General features: G+C 38.7%; 1 protein-coding gene across 1 annotated transcript in view; it reads left to right on the top strand.

The window, feature by feature from the left end:
- KIF4A (kinesin family member 4A) overlaps positions 1-17,724 on the top strand; it is a 230,614-nt gene that overhangs the window by 94,070 nt on the left and 118,820 nt on the right. Inside the window, exons 11-15 of the mRNA XM_077145000.1 lie at positions 121-253; positions 1,935-1,993; positions 2,099-2,204; positions 6,685-6,741; positions 7,769-7,954. Coding sequence (XP_077001115.1) covers positions 121-253; positions 1,935-1,993; positions 2,099-2,204; positions 6,685-6,741; positions 7,769-7,954 — 541 coding nt within the window. The remainder of the gene's footprint in view (positions 1-120; positions 254-1,934; positions 1,994-2,098; positions 2,205-6,684; positions 6,742-7,768; positions 7,955-17,724) is intronic.

The following is a 17,724-nucleotide window of genomic DNA, read 5'->3' as shown; positions in this document are numbered from 1 at the left end:
GTGAGCTAATTTTAACCCATTTACCCCTACCCAGAAGGCCTATGGGATTATTCTTAGCCACCATTGATATAGGTCTAATCAAACAGGAATTTTTCTAATACGTTACTTTCTTTGTTTTAGCGTGGAGCCATCAGAGAATCTACAGTCCTTGATGGAGAAGAATCGTTCCCTTATAGAGGAAAATGAAAAATTAAGTCGTGGTCTAAGTGAAGCAGCTGGTCAAACAGCCCAGATGTTGGAGAGGATCATTTTGGTGAGGCCCCAAGATGAACATACTGTCAATCTGGATACTCACTAGCTTAGTTTTCTAAATGTTTAACCAGCTTCTCATTATAAGAGACAACTTATGTGAGAAGAAATGGATTACTATTACCATATTCTCCAGGGAGCCTTTCTAGGGTAAATAAATGGGTTTGTAGTCAAACATATAGAAAAGTTTAAAGAATTGTATAGTGTACACCTATATATCCACTAGAAAGAACCTACATGAATCCCATTTTATAGTATATTTGTTTTGAAATACCACGAGGGAAAGAATCAAGTCCCTCTGTTATCTTAAGTGCCACCCAATCTTTGTCCATAATACCAAGGAAGTGTCCCCTCACTAAAATTTTAGTCTCTCTCTGTCTAACTTTCCCCAACGTTTTCTCATTTCATATTACATCTTAACAGCTGCCATGGTAAGGTACAACACCTAAGAAATTAATTCTCATTTCTTTTACATATGCTTAGTTTCCAAATAGTAAATCACCATGTAATTGATTACACCAGTTCTGAATTCTACTCCTGGGTCAGTGCATACCAGCTCTGTTACTAACATTTTTCTACAAGTCTAAATACAACTTAGTCTTTGATACCACAACTATTGCCAGAAGCAAAAATGAGTTTCCACCAAAATGTAATTGAACATCTGTAACGTATATACACTGTCATGCATCAGTATGCTCCCTAGCCAAGGAAGGGTAAGCTACTTACTGATTTCTTTAAAGGGGGGCAAATCTTACATTGTATTGTCCATTACTAATGGAAGGGCAAAAATAGGACGTAGGAGATTTTTATATACATTTTCTGTCTCTAGTGCTATATTTTATGCCTTTGAAGTAACTCTGATAGCTGTTTCCCACGTGTGTGCATGTGACTGATGTGACAATACTTGGATTCTAGCCACATACTCATCTCACCTTTGTAAAGATTGTTACAATGGCTGTCTAATAGGCTTATTGTTTGATGCCTTGTCAGAACTTCATGGAAAGTGCTTTTTTGTCCTATATGAACTGTCCTTCCCAAATCTGTGGTAGCATCCAGTATGTTACAGATACTGTGATTGAAATAAAACTGAAATTATCAATCACCCTCCCCAAAACATAGCTTTCCTCTGCCATTTCTTCTTTGTCTACCATCATTCTTATTCCTTTCCCTCTTTCTAGCCTTCTTTTGCTAAAACCACCTACCATATCAGAGATTGTAACTTAAAAGCTCAGCTCAAATTCAGCGTGAGGCCCTTTTAAATTTTAAATGCCCTTGTGCTGGGGCTACAGAACAGTGTGGTGTAGGAGGCAGTTTAAAGCAAGTGGTATTTTTTGCAAATAGCACGGAGTAGCATGCCAGGAAGTATTGCTTTCTCTCCCAGTTCCAAAGTTCTCTGTGAAATTAAGACTTCACACTCCACTCCATAGTCTGAGCTTCATAGCAAACACAAGACCCAGCTGCTTGTATGCTATTTTTAGTAGCTCTTGTTGACTAAAGGGCTAATTTCCATGACTCTGTTAAAAAACACATTTCTCACTAAATAACCACAACCCACTAAATCCTCCATTACAGTAAAGGAGGCAGCCTCTCTTCCTAGGTTTTAATCCATAGGAGTACGAGAGAGAGTGTAATTAGGTGAGGCTGTCAGGCACTGCCACTGATTATCTCCTGGGTCTTTGTTACAGACAGAGCAAGCAAATGAAAAAATGAACGCCAAGCTAGAAGAGCTAAGGCAGCATGCAGCGTAAGTTTCCTACCAGATGGTTGTTAGTGACCTATACCACTTTAGTACATAATCATGGATCTTCTGGCCAGATTAATCTTTGGGTTCCTTTGTTTGAATTTTCAGCTGCAAACTGGATCTTCAAAAGCTAGTGGAGACTTTGGAAGACGATGAATTAAAAGAAAATATAGAGATAATTTGTAACCTTCAACAAGTGATTACCCAGTTATCGGTAAGCCAAGTAGGCATAGTGCTTTCATTTGTTTCTCTTGATGCAAATAAACCGTTCTAATGCTGTGCCTTTTGCTAAAGCAACTAGATTGTGAGCTGCTAGGGCAGAGATCATAGAGCATTGGATATGATCTAAATTTTGAATTTGTTGAATGAAAACACTCATAAGGGGTTACATATACAACAGCACATTAATATTTCAGGATTCTCATCAAACACCAGAAGCAGTTGTATGGCAGAACTGGGCAGCAAGAGCAGCAGTCCTCTCAGTGTACTCTCAGAGCACTGTCTTCTCAGTGAAGACTAACTTAATAAGAGGCCTTGTACCATTCCCCAATTTGAAATAGCTGCATTCTAACAGATAGCTCAGAGCATCCAAGGAATACCACAGCTGTCATTTTATTACCAATAATAAATAAATTCAAATGATCATTCTGCCTCAAGTTGATAAGTTCCCATTTTTATTTATTTTTAGAACTATTATAGTAGTTATGGGTGTGGGTTTTTTGAGGGGGTTGGGAAAATGTCTCACAACCCTACTACCCTAAAAATCTATTTTTATTTTTCGTGTGTTCCCTTTCTGTCTTAGCCCTTTTTTTCATTGAAGTTATAGTATAACATACTATATTGAGGGGTTGTGGTTGGTTAGAGGGTTATGGTCGATTTTATACCATCTATACACTCTCACTTATTATTCTGAAGCAGTAATGTATATGCAAATGCTTGGTAATAATTCTTAATCCTTGGGCAAAGATTTGAATTGTACCAGAAACATGATACTTCCACCCCTGGTCTTGCCCAATATTTTCTAGAGTTATCAAAAGGATATCAAAAAATCATCTACATATATTTGCTCTTTAAGAGTAAGTGGGGAAAAAATGCCATACAGTATTGTGGATGGAAGGGTTAAGATGGCCAGATCCAAGAAATCAAATAAGTAAACGCTAAAAGACCAAGAGGCTATGTTTTAGAATAATTATTACTGTACAAAACTGTCATGAACAGTCCAAGATGACTGTTTTATCCAACAAACAGGGCATAGTTCCTGGTTTGAAGCCCGATCTGCTGCTTAAGATCTGTGTAACTTTGCTAATGCTATATTAATGTCAAAAGAAAATAATTTAAGTGACTCAAATAGAGGTTAAAGGTATCACTCTGCTGATATACTCAGGAAGTACCTGAGCTCTAAATAACTTCCCAAGTCAAAACAGGGTTGGAGTTTTATGGGGCAAGTAGAGAGGGACATATGTCCTTGTGGTTTGGTTCAGGTAGCAGGTTTTGTTTTTAATGCTGCAAAACTTTTAACTGGGGGCTGTTCCAGTTTTCATGCCTCTTGCTTGGGATCACTGGTATAATCCCATCTCCATAACTGTCCGAAGATTATTTTTCAAGAGCTCTTCTCAACAAGCCTTATGGTTTGTCAGTTTGTTAAGGTTCAGGGGCAGAAGAGGTAGCAAAAAAAGGCAACAGATAGGAGAGAGGCAAGGCTTGAAGGCGGAGAAAATTGGGAACCCTCTATCATGTCTGTTTTAATCCTTTTGTACTAGTAATATGAGTAAAATATAGTGGGAGCACAAAAGAAAGTGATTAATGGCTTTGAAAATTCAGGAAAGCATCACAGAAGAAAATGGTTCCTAAAATATGAATAGGATTTTACCCATGTAGAAAAGAGGAAAGGACACTCCACATAGAGGACAAGATATATGTATAAACCAAGAGGTAGAAAAATGTTGAGAAAATGATAAGAATGTCATTGGGGCTGAGATATAGAGTATATGCTTAGGGAATGGTTATTACAAGGTTAAATTTTACCATCCATAATGCCCCTTAAATATATCTAATGTATGAAACATATATTTCTGGTATATGAAAATTTTGCGTGAGCCGCCCCAGAATTAAGGTAACCTATTGCAGAATCCTGCTGGAACCTAAGCTTACAAGCTCAGAAAATAGTGACCCAGAGCACCGTTGTTTATGTCCACCACATCAGTCTTCGAGGACTTCATACCACCTTATTGCAAGGTCTTTTAGTCACATGGGAAAGATGGAAAATTAATAAAATAAGATAGGGTATGCTCAGTGAGTAGCTGGCAGTATGACTGGTACCCGATGTGCCTGTAGAGGAAGTTGCTAATGGTGGCCACTAAAATACACTTGGCACAAGCAGAAGGAGGGTGCTAAAGATTGCCACAAGCTAATAAAGTTTCTGGCTTCCAACCACTTTCAGAGTTAGGCCGAGTAAACACTTTTATCCAGGGCTCCTTCTGGACCCTTGAATCTGAGTTCTCCATGTCTATTGTTTGGAGACCCTCCCAGCTACATTTCTTTTCTTTTCTTTTTTTTTTAATACACAGCAATGTATCTTGTAGCTTTTATTGACTCACTGTAGTGAAAGCAATGTGTTTTAAATGTAAGTGCCTGTGCCCTTCCTTCTGAATTAAAACTATTTTTTCCTCCTAGGGCTTTAAAGCACTAAACTATATGCTTCCTTTACAATATAATTCAAGTAAATCTCCGTGTTGCAGTTACCTGTGAAGAAATTCATGCAATCCTTTCAGTTTCCACAAAATCAAATGCTTTTTGTTTGTTTGTTTTTAGTTTTTACCCCCTTCTCCAAGATAGTTCCATTAAAAAGCATTTTTAATGTCCGGTAGTGGTATTGCCTATAGCCTGCAATCATGAACTTCATTTAGAAGGATATTGCTGGTTAATGTAGCACAGTGTATCTTAGCCTTCTTCCCCTGACCATCACCTTCAGCAAATCATATATTTTAATTATAAGAGGTTTTCAACTGTGGCCTTGGAATGGGAGAAAAGAAGGTCATTAAAATGAAATAAATCCTATTGCTAGATATTTACATTTAGGATTATGAAGGCAGAATCCTGCCATATCAGTGTAGTCCTAAGATTAAACTTTAGCATTGTGAAATTTCACTGGGGCCAAAAGCTGAAAGTAAACCTACAGTAACAACATGTCTTCTTCAAGGTTCAGCTTATCTGCTTTGATCCTGACTGCCTGGAAGGTGCTAGGAAAAGTCTCCAAAAGCAAATGTGATGGGCTTGAGTAATCTACCATAGGCCCATAACTAGTCCTTATATTAAAATTTAGACATGGGAGGGATAAAAGTATCCGTTAACCTATAATATATTGAAGTGATCTGTTTTTAAAAAGACTCTGGTATGTCCTGCCCTTAGAAAATCATTAGTACTGTATATTATGAGAAAAAAATATGGGAACATTGGAGCTTCCTTTGAATTCCCTTTGAGCCTCATTAATGGGAAATTTCTGGGCAGAATAAGGAAAATGCTTTACAAACAGCACTTACTGGGGCCTCTTCACTCCTTGCTTTAAAGGTACTGAGATTCAAGTTTCAACAACTGTATCATGTTTCATAGGGCTGGTACAAGACTCCATGTGCTAACCCTAAATTCTTTCCTTGCTATTTAGCTAATAACTCATTTATCTATGATCTCCTAATCATGTGACTTCCTAGAAAGAATCCTTCTCAGTGCTTTTCAGAACCACTTAAAGTGGTAATCCATATATTACAATAAGAAATAAAGCCTAAATTCCAGTGGGGAGAACAGAGCTTGCTCATAGGATAGCAAATAAACAAATTAGTCCTAATAAGTTTCCGTTCTAAGTAGCTATTGTTCCAATGCCCAAAGAAGGAATTTACCCTTCTCTGGTAGGGAATTAGGGCTTACCCTTTCCCTTTAAGTAATCACTATCTGGAGTAGGCGTATATGATCTGTTCTTATCTGTAAGTGGGGCAGAGACTGCAGTGCATTTGTCTGACTTTGTGGACACATTTGTCCTGCATGTGTACCTGGGGTATTTATTTCTTTATGGAGTAAGCTTTTGTTATCTTGACTGACTATGAAATAACTCTTTATTCTATTCACTTTTTTTGTTTGTTTTTGTTTTTTAAATATTTTATTGTAAACAGCAAACATTCTTGACATAGTTACAGTCAATGGCTCACAATATCATCAGATAGTTGTGTATTCACCACCTTTGTTCTATTCACTTTTATGCTGCATTGCCATTATTTGATGTCTGTTCTTGGGAGGGTATGTCCACGAGAACTGGTTAGACCTGTACATTATAGAAGGAGATTTAGGGGTAGAACATAAAAAGAGAGGGTAAGTTTAAAAGTGAGTAAAACTTTGGCCTATTGAAATAGCTCAGTGTTTCAATCTGGCCCAGTGATTTCTGACAGAGCAGAAGAACTGCAATAAATATGTCAGTTGTCACATGACCTTATTTTTTACTGAGACTACACAATCACCCTTTATAAAGAACAAAGACTTTTGAGAGATGGGAAATGGAAATGGGTGGCTGTTGAGTTATATATGACTGCAAAATGTGTCCAGCACCTTAAATGGTGTTTGTGTACGCTTGAAAAAAATTAGTATCAAAACCACTAATCAGCTTCACTTCAGAATCTTATCCTAAACTGAAACATTTGTCACTACAGGATGAAACCGTTGCTTGCATGGCTGCAGCCATTGATACTGGAATGGAACCAGAAGCTGTAAGTAGCTGACCTTTTTGTATAGAACTGGGAGCTTTAACTGTAACATTTCCTATAATTTATCACTCAGTTGAAGAAGAGAATTCATGATTGCTACCATACTCTATAGAATGCTTTGGAAATCCAGAAATCTTGAGTATAAATCTCAGCTTTGTAAATTTCCCTAGCTTGAATATGCTCTAGCTCTAATAGTATAATTGGTATTGGATTGCAAGACTTCTCAGGGATGTCACATTCCATATTTATAACGTAGATTACTAATTTATTGTTTGATGCTAGTATTCTTCAACTGTCTAGCAAGTTGAAATGATAAGTGGAACAAATTAGGAAATTATGACAAGTCAAAAAGCTTTAGAGAAAAACATAAAAGGGAATTTTTATTTCAGCATATTTTTTCTTAGGTTGAATTATTAGGAGCTATGAGAACCAAGGAAAATATTTTTAGTATTCACGTCGCAAGAATATGTAAAATGTGTTAGATGTTGAACTATTAGAAGTTTCAAGCAACCTAATAGAGGTTATAGAGTAGAGTCAAAATGAAGGGCTGGACAGTGGTTTCCTTGAAAGGGCTTTATCTCCCTAAAATGAATATATACAAGTAGTTTTAATATTCTGAAAGAAGGAAGATAGATAAATCAAGTACTAGAAATCAGCTATCTGAGTAAATGAGGTCTCTTCTCCATTTCTTTCATTCCCAAAGTGCCATTTCCAGGGCCCTCTCTCCTCTAAGGACTCCTTGGAATGAGGTAAAATTAAGAAAATTTGGCTATATCAAAAAAGAAAAGAGCAAAAAGCTTAGTTGGCTCTAAAATAGTCAAAGTGTCTAAAAGAAATAGGGTGTTTGTGAGAGCAGAGAAATAGAGCACCTCAATTTATTTCAGGTGTTTAAAGCAAATGTATGAGAAGCCATAATTATTAAAGAACAGACATATTACTAATAGAGAAGCAGCCATGAGGATTGATGCAACAGTGCCTAAGGAACTCCAGTTGCTTGTTTCTTACAAATCATTATCCTGCTCTCTTCCAGCAAGTGGAAACAAGTCCAGAGACCAGCAGGTCTTCTGATGTTTTCACCACTCAACATGCTCTACGTCAAGCTCAGATGTCTAAGGAGCTGATTGAATTGAATAAAGCCCTTGCACTGAAAGAGGCCCTAGCTAGAAAGATGACTCAGAATGACAGCCAACTACAGCCTATTCAGTTCCAGTACCAGGTAAACTACTTACTAGGGGCCGCATTTACTTATGTCTTTAATCGAATGGAAGAAAACAAGCATACCATTAAAAAAAATTTTATTAGAGAAGTTGTCGGTTTACACAAAAATCAAGCAGTTCTCTTATACTCCCTCCCAACACATACACACAAGTACAGTTTTCTCTATTAATAATACTTTGCATTAGTGTAGTAACTCTGTTGCAGTTGATGAAACATTAGTATAAGTACACTATTAACTATAGTCTGTAGTTTACATTAGGGTTCACTGTGTTGTACAGTCATGTGTTTTTTTTTTAATTTTATTCTAGTAACATTTATGCAACCCCAAATTTCCCTCTTCAACCACATTCAAATATATAATTCATTGACATCAATTATATTCACACTGTTGTACTACCATCACTACCATCTACTACCAAAACTTTTCCATCACCTAAAACAGAAACTCTATACCAATTAAACATTGACTCCCCATTCCCTACCCACACCCATGCCCCTGGTAACCTGTATTCTAGTTTCTGATGCCATGAATATGCTTATTCTCATTATCTCATATTAGTGAAATCATACAAAATTTGTCCTTTTGTATTTGGTTTATATTCAGTATGATGTCGGCAAGGTTCATCCATATTATCACATGTATCATAACTTCAAATTCTTTTTTAAGGCTGAATAATACTCCATTGTGTGAATATACCACATTTTATTTATCCATTCATCTCTTTATGAAACCCGGTTGCTTCCATCTTTTGGCAATGGAGAATGATGGCCCTGTGAACATATAAATAAATGTTTGAGTCCCTGCTTACACTTCTTTTGGGTATATACATGCAAGTGAAATTGTTGAGTCATATGGCAGCCCTATACTTAACTTTCTGGGGAACTGCCAAACTGTCTTCTACAGCAGCTGCACCATTTTACATTCCTACCAACAATGAATGAACATTCCTATTTCTCCACAGCCTCTCCAACACTTGTTACTTTTCACTTTGTAAATAATGGCCATTTTAGTAGATGTGAAATGGTTATCTCTTTGTGGTTCTGATTTGCAATTCCCTAATGGCTATTGATGTTCAATATCTTTTCATGTGTTTTTAAGCCATTTGTATTTCCTCTTTGGAGAAATGTCTATTCAAGTCTTTTGCTGATTTTTTAGTTGGGCTGTTTGTCTTTTTGTAGTTGAATTGTAGTTCTTTATATATTCTTGATATTGAACCTTTATCAGATATGTGTTTTCCAAATATTTTCTCCCATTCTGTATGTTGTCTTTTTACTTTCATGGTGAGGTTCTTTGATGCGCAAAAGTTTTAAATTTTGATGAGATATCATTTATCTGTTTTTGTTGTTGTTACTCATACTTTTGGTATAAAGTCTGAGAAACCATTGCCTAATACAAGGGCCTAAATATGTTTCTCTATGTTGTCTTCTAGGAGTTTGTTCTAGTTTGCTAGCTGCTGGAATGCAATATACCAGAAACGGAATGGCTTTTAACAAGGGGAATTTAATGAGTTGCTAGTTTACAGTTCTAAGGCCGAGAATTAAAACAAGTCTATAGAAAAGTCCAATCAAAGGCATCCAGGGAAAGATACCTTGGTTCAAGAAGGCCGATGAAGTTCAGGGTTTCTCTCTCATCTGGAAAGGCACATGGCGAATGCAGTCAGGGCTTCTCTCTCGGCTGGAAGGGCACATGGCAGACACGGCGTCATCTGCTAGATTTCTCTCCTGGCTTCCTGTTTCATGAAGCTCCCCGGGAGGCATCTTCCTTCTTCATCTCCAAAGATCGCTGGCTGAAGGACTCTCTGCTTCGTGGTGCTGCAGCATTCTCTGCTCTCTCTGAATCTCTCTGAGTCTCTCTCTCCAAAATGTTTCCTCTTTTATAGGACTTCAGAAACTAATCAAGACCCACTCAGATGGGTGGAGACATGTCATCCCCTAATCCAGTTTAACAACCGTTCTTAACTAAATCTCATCAACCAGGGAGATGATCCCATCACAGTCCCAAATACACAGCATTGAATAGAGACTATTCTACCTTTAAGAAATGGGATTTATATTAAAACATGACTTTTCTTAGGGGGCATACTTCCTTTCAAACCAGCACATTCCACCCTCTGGCCCCTAAAAAAGACATGTTTTTTCCCATATACAAATATATTAACTTCATAACAATATCAGAAACCTTAAACCTTTCAGTAGCAATACAATGAAGTACAAAATTAGAGACAGTATAAAATCTCATTAACTCAGTTACAGGCATGGTCTGTCCTAAGGCAAAATTCTCTCCATTTGCTCTGGACCTTTGAAAACTCACAACAAGTTATTTGCTGCCAACATACAAAGGAGGAACATTCATAAGATATGTATATGCATTTCCATAGGGAGGAAGGAACACAGGGGTCACCGGACCCATACGGTTTCGAAAACCTACAGGGCAAAGTCCATTAGTTTTCAAAGTCTGAGAGTCATTTATCCTCAGGGCTTCAGAAAGTGGCAGTCCCACCCTATCCAAATGCCTACGCCTGCCTCTCTCTGAATGCAACCTTGGGGGATATTGGGGAGACCACCTTTCTCTCGGCTCCACCCTCTCCAAGCATTGGGGCCGCACCCGGGCTCTCTGCCATCTACGGGACACACGCTCAACCCCTCCATGTGGTGGCAGCCAGGCTCCCCCCAAACCCCAAGGAATGTGCTTCACCTTCTCCAAGGCCTGAGGCGGCATGACTCTTCCACTGCAACGAGGTGGAAGGCCCATTCTCTGCCTTTGGGGCAAACTCACCCTCTCCACGGGCTTGGGTGGGTCCACTCTCCTGGCCTGAGGCTTCTTGACTTCAGACCTCAGCCTCCACGGTTTTGCCTCTGAAGTTATTTTTCCTCCAATGTGTCCCTTCTCTGAACCCCTCAGTCCAGACTGGCAGCGGCTCTGTTTATACAGGTCCCACAGCACTCTCGTTGGCTTTCTATGCAGTAGCCTTGGATCATGCCCATCAGACATAAGGAGTTTCCACAAATCTTTCCTGGATAATTCCATGTCTGATCCTGACTTTCTCTGAAATGGCTGGCTGGTTCCACATTTGGTTAAATCCACACTCAGGGCACTATACTCTGGAGTCTCCCTTTCTGTAGGCCCAGAATTTTCCAGGACCTCAATTTCTAGTTTCTTCTTACTCAAGAGTTCAGTTCTCAGCTTATCTCTTTCCTTTCGCATTTCACTATAAGCTGTGAGGAGAAACCAGGCTGCACTTTCAACACTTAATTTGGAGATCTCTTCTGCTAAATATACAAGTTCATGGCTTTTACAATCTGCCTTCCAGCCAAAGCCACGAGTCAATTTTGCCAGATTATCTGCCATTTTAAAACAAGGCTCACTTTCCTTCCAGTCTACAATAACATGTGCCTCATTTCTGTCTAGGGCCTCATCAGAGGTATCTTTAGAGTCCACATTTCTCCCAACAGTCTCTCCAAAGCATTCTAGGCCTTCTCTATCAAGCTTCTCACAACTCCTCCAGAATCTTCCCCTTATCCAATTAAAAAACCGTTCCAACATGTTTGGTATTTGCAAACTGCAGCAGTAGCACCCCACTCTCCGGTACCAAAATCTGTTCTAGTTTGCTAGCTGCTGGAATGCAATATACCAGAAACGGAATGGCTTTTAAAAGGGGAAATTTAATGAGTTGCTAGTTTACAGATCTAAGGCCGAGAAAATGTCCCAATTAAAACAAGTCTATAGAAATGTCCAATCAAAGGCATCTGGGGAAAGATACCTTGGTTCAAGAAGGCCGATGAAGTTCAGGGTTTCTCTCTCATCTGGAAAGGCACATGGCGAACGCAGTCAGGGCTTCTCTCTCAGCTGGAAGGGCACATGGCAAACACGGCGTCATCTGCTAGATTTCTCTCCTGGCTTCCTGTTTCATGAAGCTCCCCGGGAGGCATCTTCCTTCTTCATCTCCAAAGATCGCTGGCTGAAGGACTCTCTGCTTCGTGGTGCTGCAGCATTCTCTGCTCTCTCTGAATCTCTCTGAGTCTCTCTCTCCAAAATGTTTCCTCTTTTATAGGACTTCAGAAACTAATCAAGACCCACTCAGATGGGTGGAGACATGTCATCCCCTAATCCAGTTTAACAACCGTTCTTAACTAAATCTCATCAACCAGGGAGATGATCCCATCACAGTCCCAAATACACAGCATTGAATAGAGACTATTCTACCTTTAAGAAATGGGATTTATATTAAAACATGACTTTTCTTAGGGGGCATACTTCCTTTCAAACCAGCACAGAGTTTTATAGTTTTGCTTCTTATATTTAGGTCTTTCAGTTAATTAACTTTGAGCTAATTTTTATATGTGGTGTGAGGTTGGGGTCCACCTTAATTCTTTGCATATGAACATTCAGTTTTCTGAGAAACATTTCTTGAAGAGACTACTTTTTCCCTATGGTGTGAACCTGGCATCCTTGTCAAAAGTCAATTGGGGAGAGTGCCAAGATGGCGACTTACCAAGGTGTGGGATATAGTTCGTCCTCCAGTGCAGCTACTAAATAGCCAGGAACAGTACAGAACAACTGCGAGGGCCACGTCAGTGATCGGACGCACAGTGTACCCCTGTCTGGATCAGCTAGACTGGCTGCGAGCCCCCGCAGAACCATGAGTTCCCCAAGGCATGGTGGCCAGCGCCCCTCCCCCACAGACTGCTTCCCAGAGGGGAAAGGAAAGGGACGTTACTGGCAGCAGGAGCTGAGCACAACTAAGCTCCATTTGTGGAATTGATTTACAAATTCTGACTACTAAAAATAGGCTCCCAGCCCATGTGAACCCTGTCAAAGCAGGGGTTGCTGATTTTTGCCACAGCATCAAGGGAACAGGGCTGATGGAAAAAGAGAAAACTGAAAAGGAAACAGAGGTGTTTTGGATCAGATAGCACGTAATACTTGAAAGGGTCTGGGCCCTGAAGGAAAGCAGGGTGCACGTAGGATCTGCAGGTACACAAAGCAACATACCAACTTATGCTCTTGATTGGCAAACCTGAGGAATGGGGTCCTGCTCTGAGAAGGATTTTTCTCTTTCCTTTTGTGGCTTTGTTTCTACAAAGGCCTGACTGCCTTTGGATACAGCGGCAGGGCTTCTCAGGCTGCAACTGCCCCAGACATAGTCAGAAACAAGCTTGTGTGAGAGCTTATCTGGAGCCTGTGCCTTCCCCAGGAGAGGGGTGGGGCCCAGCTCAGGTGGATTCCCTCCCTCAAGGAATTGAGACCCCAGGGTTTGGAAAATTGAAGCAATTAAAGCCAGCCTACAACCTCTCCTCTGTCTCTACTAGGCCCCCAGCAGGGACAGTCTGCTGAAGGTAAAGGTACCGCATCACCTTATGCTGGTGTGGCCCGCAGGCAGAAAAGCACCACATACTGGGCAGGACAGGAAAAACACAGAGGCCAGAGACTTCATAGGAAAGTCTTTCAACCTGCTGGGTCTCACCCTCAGGGAAAACTGATGCAAGTGAATCTATCCTCCTGACAGGAGGCCAGTTTGGTCTAGGGAAATCTGGCTGGGATCTATAACACCTAAGTAGACCCTCCTAAGGATGGGGGAAAAAGGCACCATACAGGCAGGGCAAGAAACAAGAAAAGAAGCTGAAAATTCTGCTCTGCTAAACAAAGCCTAAGCTAGTGGTCCAGAATAAGCTGAACTGAATGACAAAGAACAGACAGACAACAAAGTCATCCAGCAAGAAAATCCTAGGTAAAAGAAGTGAAAATTATCTCCGCAATAAACTAATTAAGGTAATTACAGGCCTAGACGCCAGAAAAAGGAACAAATCACACTAGGAAAATTGAAGATGTGGCCCAGTCAAAGGAACAAACCAACAATTCAAATGAGTTGAAACAATTCAGAATGTTCAAACAGACATGGAAAACCTCATCAAAAATCAAATCAATGAATTGAGGGAGTATATAAAGAAGGCAAGGAATGAACAAAAAAGAAGTCAAAAGTCCAAAAAAACAAATCACATACCTTATGGGAATGAAAGGCATAGCAGAAGAGATGAAAAAAAATGGAAACCTACAATGTCAGATTTCAAGAGGCAGAAGATAGGATTAATGAACTGAAGGACGGAACATCTGAAACCTGACAAGCAAAAGAAAATATAGGGAAAAGAATGGAAAAATATGAACAGGGACTCAGGGAATTGAATGACAACATGAAGCGCATGAATGTACGTGTTGTGGATGTCCCAGAAGGAGAAGAGAAGGGAAAAGGAAGAGAAAAACTAATGGAGGAAATTGTCACTGAAAATTTCCCAACTCTTATGAAAGACTTAAAATTACAGATCCAAGAAGTGCAGCATACCCCAAACAGAATAAATTCAAATAGATGTACTCCAAGACACTTACTAATCAGAATGTCAGATGTCAAAGAGAAAGAGAATCTTGAAAGCAGCAAGAGAAAAGCAATCCATCACATACAAGGGAAACCCAGTAAGACTATGCATAGATTTCTCAGCAGAAACCATGGAGGCGAGAAGACAGTGGGAAGATATATTTAAATTACTAAAAGAGAAAAACTGCCAAGCAAACATTCTATATCCGGCAAAATTGTCCTTCAAAAATGAGGGAGAATTTAAAACATTTTCAGACAAAAAAATCACTGAGAGAATTTGTGACCAAAAGACTGGCTTTGCCATAAATACTAAAGGGAGCACTAGACGCAGATAGGAAAAGACAAGAGAGAGAGATGTGGAGAAGAGTGTAGAAAGGAAGACTATCAGTAAAGGTAAAAAGAAGGAAAGTTAGATGTGACTTATAAAATCCAAAAGGCCAAATGGTAGAAGAAAGTACTACCCCTGTACAGTAATAATACTAAATGTTAATAGATTAAACTCCCCAATCAAAGACACAGACTGGCAGAATGGATTAAAAAACAGGACCCATCTATATGCTGTCTAAAGGAAACACATCTTAGACCCAAGGATAACACAGGTTGAAAGTGCAAGGTTGAGAAAAGATATTTCATGCAAATAACAGTAAGAAAAGAGTAGGCGTAGCTATACTAATATCCAACAAATTAGACTTCAAATGTAAAACAGTTAAAAGAGACAAAGAAAAACACTATGTATTAATCAAAGGAAGAATTCAATGAGAAGACATAACAATCATAAATATTTATGCATGAGCAAGAATGCTTCAAAATACATGATGCAAAACTGAAAACACTGAAAAGAGAAATAGATACGGCTACCATAATAGTTGGAGACTTCAATTCCCCACTCTCATCAATGGGCAGAACATCTAGACAGAGGATTAATAAAGAAACAGCATTTGAGTAATGAACTACACTTAACAGACATTTATAGAGCATTACACCTCGGAACAGCAGGATACACCTTTTTCTCAAGTGCTCATGGATCATTCTCAAGGATAGACCATATGCTGGCTCACAAAGCAAGTCTCAATTTTAAAAGATTGAAATCATACAAAACACTTTCTCAGCTCATAAAGGAATGAAGCTGGAAATCAATAATAGGCAGAGTGCCAGAAATTTCACAAATATATGGAGGCTCAACAACACACTCTTAAACAACCAGTGGGTCAAGGAAGAAATTACAAGAGAAATCAGTAAATATCTTGAGGCAAATGAAAGTGAAAACAACAACATATCAAAATTTATGCGATGCAGCAAAGGCAGTGCTAAGAGGGAAATTTATTGCCCTAAATGCCCTAAATTAAAAAAAGAAGAAAGTGCAAAAATCAAGGAATTAACTGTCCACTTGGAAGAAGTAGAGAAAGAACAGCAAATTAACCCCAAGCAAGCAAAAGGAAAGAAATAATGAAGATTAGAGCAGAAATAAATGAAATTCAGAACATGAAAACAATTGAGAAAATCAACAAAACCAGAATCGGTTCTTTTAGAAAATCAATAAGATTGCTGGACCCTTAGCAAGGTTGAGAAAAAGAAGCAGAGAGAGGATATGGATAAATAAAATCAGAAATGGAAGAGGAGACATAAACACTGACCAACAGAAATAAAGGAAGTAATGAGAGGATACTATGAACAACTTTATGCTAATAATCTTCACAATGTAGATGAAATGGATAACTTTCTAGAAAGGCATGAACAAGCAACATTGACTCGAGAAGAAATAGACGACCTCAACAAACCAATCACAAGTAAAGAAATTGAATCAGTCATTAAGAAGCTGCCCAAAAAGAAACATCCAGGACCAGATGGCTTCGCATGTGAATTCTACCAAACATTCCCGAAAGAATTAGTACCAATCCAGCTCAAACTCTTCAAAAAAATTGGAGAGGACGGAAACCTACCTAACTCATTCTACGAAGCCAACATCACCCTTATAACAAAGCAAGACAAAGATATTACAAAAAAAGAAAACTGCAGACCAATCTCTCTAATGAATGTAGATGCAAAAATCCTCAACAAAATTCTGGCAAATAGAATCCAGCAACATGTTAAAAGAATTATACACCATGACCAAGTAGGATTCTCCCAGGTGTGCAAAGATGCTTCACCGGAAGAAAATCAATTAATGTAATACACCCTATCAACAAATCGAAGCCAAAAGTCCACATGATCATCTCGATGGATGCAGAAAAGGCATTTGACAAAATTCAATGTCCTTTCCTTTGGAAAACACTTCAAAGGATAGGAATAGTAGGGAACTTCCTCAAAATGATAAAGGGAATTTATGAAAAACCCAGAGCTAACATCATCCTCAATGGGGATATACTGAAAACCTCCCCCTAAGATCAGGAACAAGACAAGGATATCCACTATCACTACTATTATTCAACATAGTGTTGGAAGTTCTAGCCAAAGCAATTAGACAAGAAAAAAGAAATACAAGCCACCATTTTGGAAAGGAAGAAGTAAAACTTTCACTGTTTGCAGATGATATGATACTACATGTTGAAAACCCCAAAAAATCCACAGCAAAACTACTAGAGGTAATAAATGAGTACAGCAAAGTGGCAGGTTACAAGATCAACACTTAAAAATCTGTAGTGTGTCTATACACTGGTAATGAGCAATCTGAGGGGGAACGCAAGAAAATAATTCCATTTACAATTGTGACCAAAGGAATAAAATATTTAGAAATAAATATGACTAAAGAGACAAAAGACCTATGGAAAGAAAACTACAAGAAATTGTTAAAAGAAATCACAGAAAGCCTAAATGAATGGAAGAGCATACCGTGTTCATGGATTGGAATACTAAATATAGTTAAGATGTTAATTCTACCTAAATTGATCTACAGATTCAGTGCGATACCAATTAAAATCCCAAAAACTTACTTTTCAGAAATAGAAAAACCAATAACCAAATTTATCTGGAAGGGCAAGATGCCTCAAATAGCTAAAAGTATCCTCAGAAAGAAAAATGAAGTCGGAGGTCTATTTCTACCTGACTTCAAGGCATATTACAAAGCTACAGTGGTCAAAACAGCATGGTACTTGCAAAAAATAGATATACTGACCAATGGAATTGAATAGAGTGTTCAGATATAGACCCTCTCATCTATGGACAGTTGATCTTTGATAAGGCTGTCAAGTCAACTCACCTGGGACAGAACAGTCTCTTCAATAAATGGTGCCTATAGAACTGGATATCCATATGCAAAAGAATAAAAGAGGATCCATATCTCACACCCTATACAAAAATTAACTCAAAATGGATCAGAGACCTAAGCATTAGATCTAAGACCATAAAAGTGTTAGAAGAAACTGTAGGGAAGTATCTCATAAATCTTGTAATAGGAGGCAGT

The sequence above is a fragment of the Tamandua tetradactyla genome, chromosome X (genome assembly GCF_023851605.1).
Source record: "Tamandua tetradactyla isolate mTamTet1 chromosome X, mTamTet1.pri, whole genome shotgun sequence".
NCBI lineage: Eukaryota > Metazoa > Chordata > Mammalia > Pilosa > Myrmecophagidae > Tamandua > Tamandua tetradactyla.
The sequence above is the reverse complement of the archived record's forward strand: the minus strand, read 5'-3'. Positions and strand labels throughout refer to the sequence as shown.